Genomic DNA, 20,063 nt, shown 5'->3' on the forward strand with positions numbered 1-20,063 from the left:
CGGCGCCGAGGCGCTGAAGTTGGTGGTTTGTTTTGGGTTTTGTTTTTTTTTTTTTTGCTAGATCTGGCCAAATCTGTCCCCGGACTTGCGCTCACTGAAGCACGAGTCGGTGAATAGTTGCCCCCACTGCATCACTGCACTCTCTGCTTGCTGTCTTGTGCAGCTGCCACCCTCCAGCCCCAAAATCCTTCCAAAACGGGACTCAGAATTTGAGGCCCTGGAATTCATACGTGGTGCCTGTTTCCAGCCTCCCCAGAGTTAGCTGGTTGCAATTGTAAAACCTCATATCAAGCATCCGTGTTATTTTTGGACTGTCACAGTATGGTAATGACATTTCTCTCCATTCATGTTCAAAATGTTTGGATCCTGACACTTGCCTCCAAACCAGCACCATGTACCCCATATCTGACTCCTTGAGCTACAGTCAGCTGGACACTGGGCCTCAAAATTGCTCCGCTAACCAATGACAGAAATAGAAAACAAATGAAGTTGCTGCCACTTTACTTGAAAAATCTGGATCTTGCTAAAGCTCAGCCCAGTAGCATTGGAAATGTACCTGCTAGTTCTGTTCTGCTTGGATTCTGGCAGTTTGTTTCCTCTAAAACTGCAAATTGCGCTGGCAGATATCCACTCTGATACTTCAAAATCGGGAGCAACTCCCAGTGCACTGAGGAACAAAAGCTGCCAAAGTAGCTCTATAAATATACCCAACAAGTGGATCCCACTGGGTCCTGCCTTTTTTTCTCATTCCTGACAGCATAATGTGGTTCGTTAAACAGAAGTGCTAGCTTTGTGGAATTCACTGATTAGGAATAAAATATGCTTTACAGATGGGTTGTCAAGATGCAGTAAGATTCAGAAGATAAAACCGGTGGGTTTTTTTCTTGTTCTCTGTCTCGATGCTGCAGTATCAGTGTGGTTTTGTTTTCCTTGCCAATGGAGGTGGCTGAGCATGTCCTCTGTTTAGACAGGGGATGTCAGGTGAGCACTGGCAAAATGTGTCTGGTGCAAACAGTTACCTATTGCAGGATGAGACGCTTTTCTCTTTTTCTTCATGCACAGTAATTACGCTATCACACAGCGTAGTACAATCTTTTTTTTTTTTTTCCTCTCCATGCCGTGTCTTAAGCTACAGGATGAGAACGTTGAAGCCAGGTTTAGCAAATACTGTGCCTGGGGCTTTGTTTAGTGTGTGCTTTTGGTTTTGTTTGGGCTTTGGCGGTGGGTGGGTGCACATGGACTGTAACGTACTTGGATTGTTCTTCTACTCCAGAAGCAGAGAAACCTGTTTGCTACTCTTACGATGAAATTTAAGAAAGCATGGCCAAAAAATGGTTCCCCATACTAGTTCTCGGTTATCCACAGTAATTACAGTGGAGTGCACGGAGAGGCAGAATGTAATACTGCAGGAGAAGCGATTCATTTCTTTTCTGAGTATGAGAATTCGAGGGCTTGACTTTAAAATTTGACAGATATGGTAGAATCCAGTTTTTTAGCATGCTTGTATGTTGGGATATGTTGAACTCCTGGTGGTGATGATGGCTGCAGAATAATGAGCAGTTACTCTTGTCTGTTTATATGTAGTTTGGAAATTGAGGTCAAATTAGCAAAACACAGATAAATAAATACTCTGTTCTATTGCTCCCTGCCTTCCACCCCCGCCACCATGTGAAGCAAATGGTCTGATGTGCTTTCGTTCAAAAGACAGAAAATGCTTCGTTTCCTTAAAATATAATCCCACATGCGTGATCAGTGGAACTAAACTGTAATGATCTTTCCATCGCTGCAAAAGTTACCTGTTTATCCAATAGCATCCATGTGTATCTGCTGGATATTGGATTTCTGTAAAGGTTGAAGTGTTTATTTACTACTTTGTTTGTTTCCCACACACACACATTGAAAAAAGTGCTTTCTAGAATCCTAACTGGAAAGTACCTATGTGGTACATGTTCTCAGCCAATAACTTCAGATCAGTTTTAAGTCTGAAATCTGGGTTAGAGGCCAGTGACAGAACAGAAATCATTACAAAATAAATTAGCAAAATAGCCAGTGTCAAAGCAAATGCTACATTCCAATCCCTAAATGTGCTGTTAATCAGGAAGCAGGAGGAGCAAAGGCAATCATTTCTGGAGATATTTTTGTCCTTTATGATAGCGAAAAATAACCTCATGCTACCAGTAGTACAGCTGGGGTTTTTTTTGTCTGCTTAATATTTAAGACTAATAACTCAAACACTTTCAGAGATTAAAAGCAGAAACACTACTTCCCTGCAAATGAACATCTATAGCTCACAGAAGAGGCAGCTGCCACAGAGGCTGTAGTCATTGACTAAATCTTGGGCACTTGATCCTGTATGCCGTGGAATTAGGTGTGTTTTTTAAAAACTCAGTTGTTTTTATCAGTGTAGTTAAACATCTCACGTAAGTGAACCCTCTTTGTTTTTCAGCTCGTCCAGGAGTTCAATACCCAGGTGGCTCTGTACCGGGAGCTGGTCATTTCCATTGGGGATGTCTCAGTCACCTGTTCATCTCTGCATGTGGAAATGCACAAAACTCGAACCCAAGGATGTGAGATGGCCTATCAGGCTCATCAAAAACTAGCAGCAATTTCTGGGTAGGAGTCTACTTACGTTTAATTAAAGCTGTACTCATATGCATGTCTTTGCTAAGTACTTCATTATGGAAACTTTCAGCAAAAGCGTTAACTCATGTTTCTGTTTTAGGCATAGAGATGTATGACCACAAATTCTACAGAATGCACATATTCTTATGATAGTGAAATTTTGGGTCAAATCCTGGTCCCCTTACCAAGATGGTATCCTGCTGATATCTCTGGATGCTTTTATGTAAGATGAACAGGATTTTACGCCATATCACTAGACGACTTAAAAAGACCAAGGGAGAATCCTTGCCTTTCGAGGGTGAAACAGCGGTAGCTTTCTTCCCAGTCCTTCATTGGGTATCCCTAATTGAATAGTTAGAGACAACTGGCTTAGCTCAACTAAAGACTTAAAAAAATTAGATGAAAAAATAATTAGGTGAAAATTATGTAAGGGGGGGGGAGAGTACATATACTATTGTGAAAACTTGTGTTTACATTCTGCATGTTTTTAAATCCTTATTCATGTTGAAATGAATATGCCAGCATGTAGTGTTTTCATTTACTCTTTGATATTACATTATATATGTTCCTTTCCATGGTGACAGAATATATCATCACATACTTGAGACTATGCCTCAGTACAAGATAAACCAGCATAAGCAGCTGTGTCTTACAAAATGGGAATTCTTGCTGCTTACACAGAGTCTATTTGTGTGTTCTTCACAGTGTGGTGACAGGCACATGTACCTCCTGAGCTGTGTCTCTCTGACTGCACTTTGTCAGAACTCTCTGCCCTTGCCTTATCCGCTGTAAACCATTGTGTACTGTGGGAAAAAAAACTTTCTTTGCAGCTCTGCCTAATCCCTGTTGAAGTTCTTTCATCACTTTAATCTATATGAGAATTCTGCCACAGGTTTATATATAAGACCACGCTAACAAAGTAAACAGAAGACAACGCTGGATGGTCATTTCAGAACTGTCAACATTTTCAGATGTGATTCTGTGCAAAGACTCTTGAGTTGATATTGTGACCTCTGATTTGTTCCTCAAACAAAATATGTGCTCTTAAGTTACTAAAGTCTGTGAGAATTTAAGAAAAACCAACCAACCAACCAAAACATACAGTTCTTTTTAACCTGTGCACTGAAAATGTTGAAGCAAACAGTAGAGAAAATGATCTTGTCCACTTTCAGACTCAAAAGAGAGACTAACACAAATGAAAATAGTACATCTGAATAGCAGAACCTAACTTGGATTTTTTTATCCTTTTTTTTTTTTTGTCATAAAGGAAACAATCTATACGTGCTCATTTAGAAGTATGGAGGGTTTTTTAAGTAATCATTTCACAGTTGGGAGTCTGTCATATACACAAAGATGTCCTGAAGGTTGTTCAGTTGCTGCAAGACTGACATTTAGCTAATCTAAAACTGTTTTAAATAACTATGATAGTAATGTGATATTCATAACAACTGATGGGTGTTAGAAACCCTCTGGAAATTACTTGTTTGGTTTGACAGACAGTTTACAAGATGTGTTTCACATCCCCACCCTCCTACGGCTGAGGAAAGCCATATGAGCCAACTTAACTTGTCTGGTATATCTGTGAGGAAAGATGGGAGATGAAGGTGCAGCAAGGATTCAGTGTAGAAAAGAAATAGAAGGAGAGGAGTAATAAATAGTCTTAGAGGTTCAGTTTTGAATTCAGCAGAAAGAGTGATGTAGTGCATATGGCAGAGGATCTGGAACGGGAACCTAATTTGGTAGGAAGAAAAAGTATCAGGAATAAAAATACTTAGGGACAGGAATGTATTAAATCATCCTCATTATTAAATAGTCAGGAGGGTAGCGTATTGCGCAGAAACCACTGGTTGTCAGCAGATGGGACAAAGGCTCTTTTAATTCACTGCTTTAGTTCAAAATGCACAGTACTGCACTGTGCAAACTTTGGAGTTACACAACCAATTCTGTTTTCCAAAGCTTATTAAAGAAAGCCTATTTCTTTCCCACCCCGAGAGAATAATAGCAATTAGCTAATTATGTTACTAGACTACAAAATTTCATTACATACCAGCATTCTATTAGTTAAGGTCATCAGTAATATGCACTTAGTCTCCAAGTGACCTGAGCTGTTGCAGGGCACTCTTTCTTTCAGAAGTAGTCATCACTGTCTAGGACAACATTAGGTTCATTAATCTTGTTTCTGCAGATGTCTTCTTCGGAAAATTAGCAGACAGCTTCATTTTATGCTTCTTGTTTGAATACACCAGGATTTGAGACTCTTAAATGCACTACTGATGGAGGGAGCTAGAAAAGGCACCTGTTTCCCTTCCTAACTCACCTCTTCTGCAAGACTAGGGAAGGTAACAAAGAGGAAAGGTGCAAAGACTTGGAAGGGAAGAAACAAGAAACAAGAACAAACACCACTAGTGCTGAGAAAGGCAGCTCTGGATGAAAATTTGGGAATTGTGGGAAAGAAATTCTGAGGTGGAGATAACGCATTAGGAACTGAACGGGATTGAAGTCATGAGGAGGAAAAAACTTTGATCATGGGCATATCAGTTCTGGAATAGTAGGTGGACATCAGAGTAGGACAGTGGTGTAATATGAACAAGAAGAGAAGATTGCAGGTGTAGCTGTAGAAAAAGCGTACACTGATATGCCAACAAAAGGAGATTCAGCAAGGGAGATGTAAGAAGGGAAAGCCACACTTATATTTTAAAAACTGAGAGAAAAAAACCCAAAGGAGGTGGCGACAAAGGTAAGGAAGCATCAAGGAAACATAAAACCTTATGAAGTCTGCACTGGGTTAAACAATATCTTCCCATCTAGCTCGAGTCTGACAGCTGCCTGTAGCAGATCGTTCACAAAAAAGTATATAAAAACCAGACTGTGCATAGAACGATACTTGCCACTACCCAGCATTCAGTAGTGTAGGGGTTTCCTGAGCCACAGACTGCCTCTGAACAATTTGTGTCTGACAAATATGTGTTCTCACAGGAAATTTCAGGATTTGTCTAAATAGAAAGGTCTTTTACTCAGAAAATGCTGAGGATGAATAATGACGTCTTTAGACTGTGATGTGATTAAAAATGTGACAGAGTAGTTTACAAAAAAAAAAAAACCAAAACAAAAAAAGATTATTGAGAAAGGAAACTTCAAATTCAGTCTCCAACTTAATAGGGCCTCATAGCTGTTACATCCATCTTCGTAACTCTTTTGTGTATTTTTCTTGTAGAAACAGGTGAAATTTTATCAAAAAGAGGATGCGTGCCTGAGTTTACCAACACTATCATGGCTTTCAGGCAATAAAGATTAGAAATAAAAATAATTTAAATTTCAATATCCTAGTTGATGATCTTTTAGGAATGCAAGTCAAAGTGAACTCTTCTTTCAGTGTTGGTTTTCTCAGGACTTTGGGTTAATTCCTACTTATCACACTTGTACAAAAAATTCTTAGTGATTTTTAATGAACTGTCTAATGAAGAAAGTGAGTAAGGTTTGGCCCTTTCATTACATTTTCTGCTCTATTAATTTATCAGAAATTAAATATCTCAAATTAATTATATTGTGCAGTCTTGCAGTACCAGATGTTGTGGTCAAAACTGGAGAAAATAAAGCAGCAAGAAAATGAGTCAGGGTGACTTTTTTTTCCAAAAGAAAAGAAAGGAAAAATACTTGTAACTATAGGAACATGGGGAAAAAAAGTGCAAACCTCTGTTTTGGTCTGCTTTATGGGATGGTAAAGGCTGCTGATATTTTAGACATCATCAAACAGAGCCAGCTTTATAGGTGAAGTACACTAAGTCTGGGATATAAATAGAAAGATAACTCAGAACTGTATTTTAAGATACCGGTCTGCACAACTGTGTACGCACTTTTGTAAATGTCCCTTTCATATTCTCAGGCACTTGATATGCTTACATAATGCAAGTACTTCTGTGCGTACTTGGCACGCTGAAACCAGAACTGGCAGTGTCTCTGCGACAGTCTGATATATATGTTGACAGTGGCTTTTTTTTGCATGAAATGAAACTGTGTGAGGAGCCCCGGGGTGCATGGCAATGTACATCTGTGTGAACATGGCTTTGAAAGTGGTTGTCCTCTGTTGTTCAGATTGGTGTTGCAACATCCTGAATCTAAGGAGGAATAAACCCGTACAGGCTGGAGGCCAACCACCTGGAAAGCAGCTTTGTGGAAAAGGGCCTGGGGTGTTCTGGTGAACACCAGGTCGAACACGAGCCAGCGCTGTGCCCTTGTGGCAAAGAGTGCCAACAGCCTCCTGCGCTTCATTAGGAAGTGTTGGCAACAGGTTGAGGGAGTTGATCCTTCCCTTCGACTCAGTGCTGTTGAAGCCATATACTGTGTCCAGTTCTGGGCACCCTAGTAGGAAAGAGAAAGGGACATACCGCAGCAGGTCTCATCGGTGGCCATGAAGATGATTAAGAGCATGCAACATCTGACATACAAGGAGAGGCTGACAGAACTGGGGTTGTTTAGCTAGGAGAAGAGAAGGCTTGGGAGGTAAACTTATCAATGTGTATAAAAAATACCTGATGGGATAGTGTAAAGCCAGCCTATTCCCAGTGGTATCCAGTGATAGGACAGCAGGCACAAATTGAAATACTGAAAATTTGATTTAAACATTTCTAAAACCTGGTTTTTGCTGGAAGGTTGGTAGAATATTGGAACGGGTGCCCTGAGAGGTTGTGGATTCACCATCCTTGGAGATACTCAGAACTCAGCTGGACATGGTCCTCAGTACCCTGCTCTAGCTGACATTGCTTTGAGCAGGAGGGTTGGACTAGGTTAGTTCCACATGACCCTTCCGGCCTGTGACAAAAGCCACTGTAAATCTTCTCATCGGGAAAATTCCAATATAAAGTTTCCGTATTTGACACTGAGATGCATCTGTTACATTTATAAAACAGTTTTTAGTGTTCTGAGTTCAAGAAAAGTTAAGGAAGTAGACCTAAAAATCACATCCTGATTGCATTCCCATCTTTATTGCAGTGCACAAAAATGTTACCATACTGTTGCTTTAAGTATGCAGTTTTGGGTAATTTCTACTTCTGTATTCCTTCGCAATCTACGGTAGATTTCTGTTGTTTCCAATAAGCAACAGAGGGTAATTTCTCAAACCTAATTAATATTAGATCAGTTCCTAAGGTTGTGTTAAAATATTCTATGGACACCCAATTATGCTCCAAATTTTTCCTCCAACTGTCTGAATTTTTCCCAAATTATGACACTTTAAAATGATTATCTGCTTTCTAAAGCACACAAGCAAACAAAAAAGTGGTCCAAAATATGTTACAAATTAAGAGAAAAGGAGACTTCAGGCTTGTACCTTAATGAAAGCTGCATTAAGACAGACATAACGGAAACCATTTGAACTGTTTAACTTCAGATGTTCGATGCAGCACTGCTGGCAGGCAGTATAGCTGAGCAGAAACAAAACGTAGCAACACTTAGCTCAACAGGGAAGAATTTTTATAATCATGAATCAAAACCAAGCAGATAGAGCAACAAACTAGAGCTCTGCCCAAGCTAAATACCAATCAAGCAGCATGTATGGAGATCTCTGCTCTCCCCGAGTGTCTTTTCAATCCCTGCCGTTGCACTTCTGTGAGCATATGCATCAGAGGTGGGGAGAGTGATATTAATGTTGATCCCTGGGGTTCTGAATTGCAGGCACTGCCCCTGTATGCTACCGCAGCTACAGTTAGCATTGTTGCAACAGCCACATGAAAGTTAAGAGTAAGTGAAGTGTTTCACAGAGGTTGCACCGTGATAACCAGAGTGTGGCCTGATGAGAGTATAATTAAATATTAAAAATAATGTGATGACATGTGAGAAAACAAAGCATTCAATATTCACTGCAAGAATCAGTGCTGTTATTTATGATAACACCAACAGCATAATACTCCCTGAATTCATATGGGGTTTTTTGCCAAAGTATTGCAGATATTTATAACAGTAAGACCTTAAGACTCTGACCTTCAAAATCCTATTAAGTGAGTACAAAATGTTGAGATTCTTCACTTCTGAAAACTGCTGGAAGTAGAAAACTTTCCATTTGCACTCCCAGGCATATACTAAAATCATCTTAGTAAGTTGTTCCAATCTGGCAGGCCAGATCCCACAGGTCTTGCAACCATTGAATAGTACCTCACTCGGCAAGTTGTCTTTCTGACTTAACTGAGACTGTCCAAAATGAGGGAAGTCAGGGAGATCTTTTTCTCCCTCCAAAGAAGAGCTTTCAGGATCTGGAGCAAGTTCATTACTGAGCATTCTTATCATATAAAGTCTCGTTTTCCTTCAACCTTTACATTCAGCTTCCATGAACATTCACTGTAACTCTCTTAAAGGCTTACAATTTTCCTGTGATTTTGAGCATATCAAATTCTAGGGGCAAATTGTGACTGCGTTTGTTCTACTTGGTTGGGAATATCTTCACTGATTTCTCAATCATGGAGTGACTCCAGACTTTTGACTAATGGGAGTTGGTCTGCCTAGGAATGTTTTGGGAAGTAAGCTCAGATATGGATATTTTGGTTTGGGAAGTAAGCTCAGATATGGATATATTGTGAACATATTCTTTATGGACAAACTAGTGCACAATAGTGCAGTTAAGTATAAGATAGCTTACTCCTTTCTCAAGAGGGTAAGATGCACATACATCGTTCTTACTAGATTCCTTTGCAAAAATTTCTCTAATTATACAAGCCATGTGCATCTAAAATGATGCAAAGGGACACCGAAAATCTAAGACCATTTTCTGTGGAATTGAGTTAAGGTGGGTCCTGTTGCTGAGAGTAAAATCTGTTGACTCAATTTAAGTTGCAAGTTGAAAAAGAAGTCATTTTAAAACAGACACCTCAAGTTCTAATAGGTGAATTCAAAAAGCAAATAAGAGAGGAGAAAACAAGGTTACTTACTAAAGCTAGAGTTCTCAAAATAGCTAACCTCTACAGACTCACTTTTCCTTTGTACCTTTGTCTTTGGGGCTGTGCTCTAATAGGCAGCTGGGACTTGAAGATACAAGGTATTAATATCTCCCTTTATAGATCTGTCTTTCATAACTGGAGGCCGGATTTAGTAAAGGGCAAACATACCTAAAAGTGAATTTAGCATATATTTCTCTATGTCTAAAACAGCAATTCTGAAAAGCCTGAAAGTTCTACAGCAGCAGTGACAGAGTGTAACTTAGTTCTTACAAAGCAGTAGAGCTTACCACCTTGCGTAATGGTAAACCTGACCAGCAGGCAGAAGTGAGGCATTCTTGCTTGTCCAGGCTCTGATGAGCTTGATCCCATGGGCGCTGTCAGAGCATCCTCAGAGCCTAACACACACTTACAATATTGGACTTCTTACAAAACACGGTGGCATCTGCCACCTTCTTTTAAACCAAAGCCGAAGGTGCATCAACTTAATTTCTAGACCTGTTGCACCTCACTCCTGGGAAAATGTCCTGACTACAGTCTGTGGAAGCTAAAAGTAGGACAGACATCATCTTTTTCAGTCACTTATTTGCTGTTTTCTTCCATCTCATTCTCAGCTAGCACATTCACAGCACCTCCCGGTGCAGCATTGCCGCTGCCAAGACACTCAAGGACTGCACATGCTGGGTAAGCCAGATGGGTAAACCTGCCTCTTACAGGAAGGGTCCCCTAACAGAAGAGAAGCTGTGTCCCAGCCCAGCAGCCGGAGACTCTGCCCCATGCTCAGGGATCACCACGAATAGCCATATTCTCCCTGGCAGGCACAGAGCAACGCAGCTGTTCATCTGTGACGTGACCTGAACCTGTAAGGTGGCTGTGGGGAAGGAGGAGGCTCATTGCCATCGTCTGACCCCGTGGGCAGAGTATCATGCACAAGGGAGCAAAATGGTGTAGAGGTCTGCACTGTGCTTTGGTTTCAAGCAGTGCCAGTGCAGGATAAACGTTGAAGACTGTTAAAGAAGTTCCTTGGTAGCAAGGAGAATTTGTATTCTAGTCCATGCTCCCATGATTTTTTCCGTGTTTTAAGCAGTAAAACACATAAAGATGTAGGGGAGCAGAGATTCAGAACTCGCATAAATGCTGAGTATTCTTCAGCATTCTGCGTCTTCAGCCTGGTGAACTCTACATTCTGGGGTGGTTTGGCTTCCCTTTTGACATGCCTTCTGCATCCAACACTCCATTCTGGTTCCCAAATGCCAACCTGGAAGAGTATACCAAAAAGTAAGGTGTTGCTGTCCTTCACTGGAACGCTCTTCTTCTGTGCACGAGCAGCATTCCACTATAGTTACATTGCAGGGGGGTTGTTCCTCTAAATCTAACTCAGGAATAATGGCGTATTCCAGCCATAGGTAAGCCTCTTTATCTGTAGCAATGGTTGAAATAACCACGCTGTTTTACACTCCTATTTTGAGCTACATAAACCTTTTACATCAGAAATTGAAGTGAAGGAAAACAACATATGTAGCCAGAGAGGTTTGGGGACTGAAATATATTGGCGGGGTCCCTTTAGAAATGCTGCAGTATCAGAGCTGACCTTGTTCAGGCAATTCAGTGTTTCTGCAAGCGTTCTCTAACTTCATGCCCTTCTCTTGCCCCGTTTTGTCCTTCCTGCAGGGTACCTGTTATCACTGTTGGATGTAAAAAGCTTTTCAGACTTCTTCTATGAAAGCAATTTTCTTAGGAAGTAATCAGCCAGAGGATCCAGCTGTTAGGTACACGTATCGAAACTGGGACTGTGGGGATATTGAAAAGCCTACAAAACTTAAGTTTTGACTCTTTTTTTGGCAGTTGCTGTTACCTTTGCTTCACTCCATATTTTCTCATAACCTCTTCTTCCTTGTCATTCCTTTTTTTCAGTGTTTCTGCTTCTTGCTCTTTTTTAATTTCATACCCCGTCTCCAAACAGTAATGAAATTAATATCAATTTTGCTGATGTCATATTAACTATCTCGAAAGTCTTCAGGGCAGGACCCTGAGTGTACTTACAGCAAGCCCACTGGAATCCACTTGCCTTTAGATCTGTGGTATTACTGTAATAAACAAGATTAACAAGAATAATGAATGCTTTGAAAATTATTTATGTTTTAGGAAACATCTTGAAAATCTTTTGTTCAACCTCTTACTGATATTTTAAGTGAATCACTTATTAAATAGGTGTACCAGTACTTATTATCTCTGAAAAATACTGTGTATATTATTTAATGGTTTTACATCATATTTCAGTCTTCCAAGGGAAGACATAATATACAAATATTATATTTTATTATTGCTATAGCATTTTCTAAATAAAGCATGTGAAGGTTACATTTTTATCATATTGGTTTCCTAAATTGTTTCTTAAAAAATGACTTTAAATGTCAATTTGCTGGAATTTTAGGCCCTAACATGTAACAGCGCATAGCAACTCCTGTATGTATCTTGGCATGTCACAAGTGGAATCAGTCAATAAGCTCTTCCTGAGTGGTATTAATTTATATCTGTAAATAGTGCTTAAAAAAGGGATTTAGAACTAAATTTTAAAAAGTATTTAAAGACTTGCAAGTGCAGCTAATTAGGAATCTTTCATGTCATGCTAATGAGCCTATGCCCACAAAAATTAGGGTACCACAGAAGCGTACATGGGTTCAAAATTGTTAGACCAATCCAAAACAATTTTTTTATTTCAGTAATTCTGAGAGAAAACTTCTTTCTTGGCAAAATTCTGCAAAAAACACATTTGTTGAAAAAAAAAGTATACTGAAGCTTCATGCCTGTCTTCACAGATGTGATTGAAAGTTGCAGTTGCAGTGATCTATAATGAAGACGGTCAAGAAGAGCGCCTTCATGTCCCATTTAGGCCTACTGCTTTGAGATCTGTCTCACCAGCATATTTCAGTAATTTTCTGCTCTCAATTTCTACGGAAATACAGCTGAGGCCAAAGCTGAGTTTAGTCATGAGTTTTAAGTGCTTCTTTCCTGATCATTTTCTTAAATACCATTTGATTAAGAAGTCCCACATGGCTGCAATTTTTAGCATTGGACACTCTTCTTACCTTCATTCCATATAGCTTTGGTTATATTGTTTCCAGAAAATTATTTCTGATTCTCTCTGAAGTTCTTATAAATCTAGACTATTTTAGCAATATGTTCATATATCTGATGAGAAATAACATTTTGATTCAGTGCCCCATACTGAAATCAGCCAGTGCAGTTGCTAAGTTGATTGGACAGGACATGCAATTAAGTGCACATCCTTCTCACGACTGATGTTCCAGCATGCCCCTTGAAGTGCTAGACTTTCATGCAGAATCATCTAAGAAAAGACTTCATATTTGTTGTGAACTTTGGTGCATGGATGGTTGCTCTACTAAGATGTCGAGTACCAAACTGTAAAGGATAACTGCTCTCAACAGCATTATCAGTAACTTGCAAGATCAGTCTCCAGCCAAGGGAGATCTCAGATCTGTCAGCTTTACACAGTAAAGATTCCAACCAAATCCGAATTTATACTATAAGGTGTATAAAGTCTGTTCTAGTCTTTCTAATTGCTGTATAGTTCTGTTTCATAACAATTAAATATTTGAAACCATTGTCTGGGCATTAAGGTCTCACCTGAACAAAGCATTAAATTAAGCATTCTTTAATCAGGAATCCTTACGGTGCTATCAAATAAATTAAATGATGTTTAAATGTTTTAAAATTAAACATAGACTGAAGTGCTGGCTGTTTCTGAATACTGTTTCCTCTTTGCTGGATACATTTGCAGATCTACATTTAGATTTTCTACATAATTTTTTCCTATAAGATTAATAATATGCTCAGTTATTTGTATATGAACAATTATTCACTGTAGTTCTTGCTTTTCTCTCTTACGTTCCATTTTTTACCTTGCTATTCTTATCTTTCACATGAATACTTTCTGCATGAACATTTCCTGTAAGCATAGGAATTTGGCATAAGAATTCAAATACTGTCATATTATATTAAATTATGTGCTCAAAGTTGGTGAAGAAACTGCTTTCCCACTGCAAAAGAAAACAACTTTGCATTTATGGGGTGGAAGAAAACAAGCTTGCGTTTGTTGGGTGAGCAAAGAAAAGCTGACATTTTGTATCTCTGTCTATCATGGCAAGACAGATCACTGCAAATGTGCTGTTCATAACCCTGCCAGCATGTCAGATGGTTAACTGGCGAAGTATTTAAAAGTGCCTTGTTTATACAGCAGCCTCCAATTATTTCCATTACTTTTGGAGCTGTTGCTGTGGTCAAGCAGATCTATCCACCCATATGCATTTACACCCCCTTCCGTAAAACCCCAACACCGACAAAACAGAGATTGATACTTTTGAGTTAGCGTGACGACTGCGATTATAGCCCTATACACAGGCTGAGCCATGTGAGGCTGTGTGCTGAGGCAGCAGTCCCTTCGTGCAGGTTGAAGAACACCAGGGGCCCCAAAGTCTGGGCATTTAATTTAGCTGCAGATTTACCCAATGTATGTACAGCCATGCTACTCATTTTCCATAGTTCAAGACGTGGAAATGAGTATTATGTCTGTGCAGCTGCTAACGCAGGGTACTGGATGCCCAAGGAAGACTCCGTGGAGGCATCCTTGCTTCCCAAGCAGAAATAGGCTTCTCAAAGAGGGAAAAAAAGTAACACCAGTTCACAAAGTCGAGTGGAGACTAGGGCAGGATTCAAAAATCCAAAGTGAAAAAAAAGCAAAGTTCTTTATGCTAAAATACTGCTTCCTGAACACATTTTATAAACAGATGGTTTTAAAAATTTCTTTCTTCATATATGAATTTAAACATTTCAAGAAGCTAATCTATTTCTTTTCTCTCTCTCTCTTTTTTTTTTTTTACACATTCAAGTTTTCTCACAGTCTCTCAGCTGTGATTTTTAACTTAACTACACATACAGATTTGATCTGTGCGACATACTTCTACTGACAATGTACCACAAGTTCTTTTTCACTTGGAACACTTTTATATGGAGGTATTTGGATATTTGTTTTTAAAAAAACACTCCAGGACATAAGAATCACCTGTTGAAAGCACCCCTGGAAGCATTTGTTACACCCAGAGTCCCATATATTACTTTATTCTGAGCAACCTAGTGAAGATCTGCTTGGTGGACTGTTTTCCTTCCAGTTTAGAATTTTAATAGTCAAATTGTTTGACTAAAGTTAAAAAAAAAAAAGGATTGTCAGAATATATGGATCTTTTCAGTGATTTTTAATGCAATACAGCTCTTATCCAAATCCCAGTGAAGCTTACAGAACATTTTCCCTTTAGTTTCAGTAGACCTTAGACCAAAGTGTTTTGTCATCCTTTTGATGAAATGCAAATACATTGTTCCTTACTCCTTCTCATTTTACCATCTCTTCACATCTGCTCTGTTTTTCTCGTTTTGAAATATGGAAAACCAGAAATCTAAGTTACAAACAGATGACAGGTATCCTTATCACACACGCGCTTTATGGAATGCCCTCTGGAAGAAACTTTGTATTGAAATTTATATTCAAAGTAGGTACTACAGACAGAAAAAAATGGAAAAGAGAAGTGTCATAAATCAAAGCAATCATCTGGTTTAGTGTCCTGTGGATGGTCAACAGCAGATGGCATCACTTGCCTGCAGCAGAGTTCCTTCTAAATCCCATATGTTAGTAGTTTGTTGTGACCTAGATCCTACAGCACCAAATACCCGAAGCATTTAATTCATTTTCAAGCTTTTCTGGGAAGTCTGACCGTGTTTGTCCACACAGATCAGAACAAATTTCATAGATCATCCCAGATGAGATACTTGTTTTGATAGTTTTCAAACATTCTTTTTCCAACTATTGTCTGAAGGAACTACTCAGGAGTGTAGGTATGAATTCTTACCATTGAAGTTTTGCAGACTTTTCAAAGATAGAGTTTATAAATCATTTGTTAGCGAGTAGTAAGTGATAAAGGGACATTTTAAAGAACTTAGAAGCTTAAGTAAAATCAAAGGGGAAATCCATAGGCAGCATGGGTCTGCTAGTCAAGTTACAAGAGGCAATATGGAGTTATATTGGGCTTGAGCCTGTTGGCTGGCACAGACCTGTCTCTGCCTCTTACTCCTGGTTTATCACAGAAATTCATTTGAGAACAATCTGCACATGCTGACAAGGGAGGGTTCTGAATAGGAATTTCTTTGGGAAATTTAAAAAAATGTTGCATATACAACTAATCTGATTGCCTCCTCCTTGGTTAGCACAGATCTTTTCTGGAAGGTCTGTGTCATGGTTTGAGTTTGTCTATTATTTAGTAGTGTCTGTCATGTAATTTGAGGCAGTGAGGCTGTGCTATTTTTTTGTCCTGCTGAGGCTAGAGCTAAACAAGGCTGGCTTGAGAACTCACCCAAAGATTTCTTCCCGCTAACCTGACACCACCTCTTCTCAACAGGGAGCCTGATAGTGTGCACAGAGAAGGGGCCCGTTCTGCTCATCTTTGGCCAGTGCAGAGGTCTTAGGGGTTTCCCTAAAGTAAAGGGACAGCCAGGTGAAGGAGAGAACTGTGGAAGGGGGTCTTAGTTTCTGCAGACGTTTGGTGGTGAAGCCCTGCATTCATTTTTTTAATATCTTAACAGTAACTCAGAAGCGTGTGCAATTTCATTTGGAATTCCGAGTGCTTAGAAGTATTCTGTCAGGGATTTTAAGCATAGCTGGTGTGGTGGTTTAGCCTTGGCCAACAGCCAAACTCCCACCCAGCTGCTTGCTTCCTCACTCCTCAGCAGGACACAGGGAGAAAACAGGAAGAATGGGAACGAGAAAGCTGGGGGGAGGACAGAGACAGGGACATTGCTTACCAACTACTGTTGAGGGCAAAGCAGGCTTGACTTGGGGAAGATTAACCTAATTTGTTGCCAATTAAAATAAAAGTAATTACTAATTTGGGTAATGGGAAGCAAAACGATAGCCATTAAAACATGTTTTCTCCCCCTGTTGCGCGTGCTCAACTTCATTCCAGACTCCTCTACCCCAAGCAGTGCAGGAAGGATGGGGAACAGGAGGTTACAGTCAGTCCATAACAGTTCCACTTTGCCTTTCCTTCCTCCTCACACTTTGCTCTAGCGTGGGCTCCTCCACAGGCTGCAGTCCTGTCAGGAAAATCTGCTCCAGTGTAGGCTCTCCACAGGTGGCAGTTCCTTCAGGAATATCCATCTGCTCTGATGTGCTCCTCTCTGCAGGCTGCAGAGAGTATCTGCTCTGCCATGGAGAACCTTCTCCTCCTTTCTCTGACCTTGATGTCGTCTCTCTTGTTTCTCACTCTTTTTGTTCCCTCTTCCTCTCTCCCTGTGGTGTTTTCTGCCCTTTTTTAAAATGTGTTTTCGAAGAGGTGCCACACACGCACTTGGCTGATGGGCTGACTTGTGACTGGCCATGGGTCCCTTGGGGACCCGGCAGGAGCTGTCTAGGACAGGCCATGTCCAGCAGAGGGCAGCCGCTCACCTCCTCCGATGGAGGGCACCCTGTAGCCCTCACGGCTACTGAAATCTTGCCACCTACACCCAATACACCTAGTCTTACCTAAGGTGGGGCGAGTTTGAATAAAAATTCTTCTATTACTGCTGTTTTACTCAAGTCCAAGAAGTTCAACCAAGTGATTGTCAGCGGTTCTGTCCTCTGGTGGAACAGTTTGGGTAGTCCTCTGCTAATTTACTTCTTGCCCACTCTTGAGTTAACACAGCCAGTAAAATTCACTTCTGAGGGAACAAATGTAGAAAATTCCAGTCTGTGATTCTGGTCGTTTAAAAAAACAGGTTTTCTGACTAGCACCTTTAAATACTGTATACACTGCTAAGTACATGCACACTTAAAAAGAATGTGTGTGATGCTTTTTCTCCTGGTAATATAAAAAAAGGAGTGTGGAAGAATCACAGTATTAATTAATTAGTAATTAATTAACGAATCCATTTTAAGGTAAGGTCACTGCATGTGTAGTAATTACCTCATAGAGTGAGTTTCCAAAAGAATTTTAGAACTTCAAGATAAAAAAAATAGAAGATTTCAACAATATCAGTGATGCTATGTTTTTTCCTTTGGGGGTATTTCTGAAAGAGGGGAGCCCACCAGGTGAAGAAAACGAAAGCGTATTCAAAATGACTGTGATTTGCAGACCATGCATGGCCTTGGTTTATCTGATAACTTCTATGGAAGTCAGTGAGGTTTTCTTGAATGGATAAGAAAAGTATATATCCTACTGTTGGAGTTGTAACTAAATTGTTCTAGCATGGAAATATCTAAACTGCAATCAACTTGGGGATTAGAAATGTCTCCACAATGTGAGTTACTGCATTGTGTTTTTATTCTACTTCTATGATCATATACCCAGATTGACTCTATGAGCCGTATCAGAGTGTTTGGAGATTCACACTGGTCTAACTACACAAAATCTGCTCACATCTTCTGCTACTGAGAGCACTGTGGTAACTGCTTCAAAACAACAATCTAATTTAATAAAAACAACATTGCAACCATTTATGGGCCTACTAGAAAGAACTAGCCCTGCTTTTCCTCTGCCTGGACTGGACTGGGATGTTGCGTAGTGGTTGTATCACAGTATTACAGCGCATTAGTAGAGAACGTGATACTGAAACTGACAGCAATTTGTGTGAAACAAAACGAAAAACGAACAAAAAAAAAACCCAGCAGATGGGAGGAACACAAGAATTTTTGCAAGATCTTTTTAGAAGAAAACATTGTCATTGGATGACTTTGCTATTTAGATTCAAAATGAATCAGCAAATCTTTTGTTACCTTTAAAGATGAATGGTGAAGTGATTAAAGAAATAAATGATGTGTTTAGGATAGAAAAGCAGAGGTAGGTTTAGTAGGCTGTTGCACCTGAGCTATAATCAGAGGGGCCTCTTGCCCTCATTATCTAAGGTGATTGAGCGTATCTCCTCTGCTGTATTTGTCACATTTTTCATTCTGGCAGAGGAATCATCATGTCTGAGGTAGATCTTGCTTCTGGATCGTCTTTGTAGCTTCTATATATTTCTAAACTGCAGTGTTTCTGATACTAAATTAAAAGACAATCTACAGGCTATTATTTTTGGACAGTGATTTTCCACAGCCTATCAAGCCAATTTACATTCCTTTTCCTGGGAAGTGCATATATGGGGCTTAAGGTAGGATTTGGTTAATTCATTTTCACTTCTGATTTGCCAAAGGTTTATTTTCCTATAGCTTTTGAAGAAAAGCAGTCTTCATTATATGTCTAGATAGTTTTTTCAGCTCATAGTATTTTAGAACTATTGATGCTGTTCATAAAAATGATATTTTTCCTTAGCATGGAATTTGTCAAAACAATACTTTTAAAATGTGTTTCAGACCTTTCATATAACTTAGTTACTCTTTTAACTAGAGATAATACATCTGTATGTGTTTACCAATGTTGTTGATAGTTAAAGTAAAAAGCTGCCCTGTTATAAATGTGTGACTAAAATTTTTAAGTTAAATTCACAATTAGACCATACTCTTTGTTAACTTTTGGTAGTCTTAAGTTTCACTAATTTCAATGGAACTATGAATATTGGACACCTGTTGGAATTCAGAAAAACCTGAAGGCATTTTTCAGTTGTAACCAACATTTGACAGTACAATAAAATCAGTTTTGGAAAAAAATCAAAATTTTAAATGGCATTTTCACTCTTTACCTTTTCATGTTAAGGAGGCACATTTTAATCATGTTTATTCTTGTATTTAAACATGCATTCATTCACCTTTCTTAAGTATGCTGGGTACTCTATGGTTGGTGTAAGAGCTCCCTCTATAGGTTTTATTTTGAATATCAGTATAAGAAAATACAAAGGAAAAGAAAATTCCACCTATCAGTGCTTTAAAAACATTCAGTTGAACAACATGACCTGATTTTTAAAAAACAGGAAAGAAAACCATTGATTTTAGCAGTGGTTAAAGTATGAAAATGTACTGTTACCGATTTATTTAAGCTGAATTCACAAAAATTTATACTTCTGATTTTAATAGCAGCTTGATAACCTGTGTAACTTAAGCTACTGTTATATAAAGGAATAAGCCAGTGTTTTCTTTTTGTAACTACGTTTAATACATGTAGATATCAAAGCTCTCAAACTGCAGAAGTATGGCTCACACAGTAGTATGAGTTTCTCATGAGTAGTATTTATGTCTTTAAATAGGGACTTCTACCCTTTGTGGCACCTTGGTGGTATAATATTCATGTGAAAACTACAGAAATTTCTAGTACGGGAGCGACAGGATATTTGAAACTCCTTAATATACAGGTATCAGTATAATTTAGCAGAGAGAGAAAAAAGGAAAATCAGAGCCAAATGATCTGCCAGATTTCCCTAGACAACAGCAAGTGTTTCTAAGTCAAGTAAGTAATCCTACAGACCTCATGATGGGAAATGTGGTTGTTGGTAGTAATGACCTAACTGTCTGGGTTTCTTTAATCCATAGTTTTTATTATT

General features: G+C 39.2%; 1 protein-coding gene across 1 annotated transcript in view; it reads left to right on the forward strand.

The window, feature by feature from the left end:
• LOC104295725 (regulator of G-protein signaling 7-binding protein-like) overlaps window positions 1-20,063 on the forward strand; it is an 83,998-nt gene that overhangs the window by 41,242 nt on the left and 22,693 nt on the right. Inside the window, exon 2 of the mRNA XM_009895504.1 lies at window positions 2,447-2,613. Coding sequence (XP_009893806.1) covers window positions 2,447-2,613 — 167 coding nt within the window. The remainder of the gene's footprint in view (window positions 1-2,446; window positions 2,614-20,063) is intronic.

This window comes from Charadrius vociferus, unplaced genomic scaffold (assembly GCF_000708025.1).
Source record: "Charadrius vociferus isolate BGI_N301 unplaced genomic scaffold, ASM70802v2 scaffold581, whole genome shotgun sequence".
NCBI lineage: Eukaryota > Metazoa > Chordata > Aves > Charadriiformes > Charadriidae > Charadrius > Charadrius vociferus.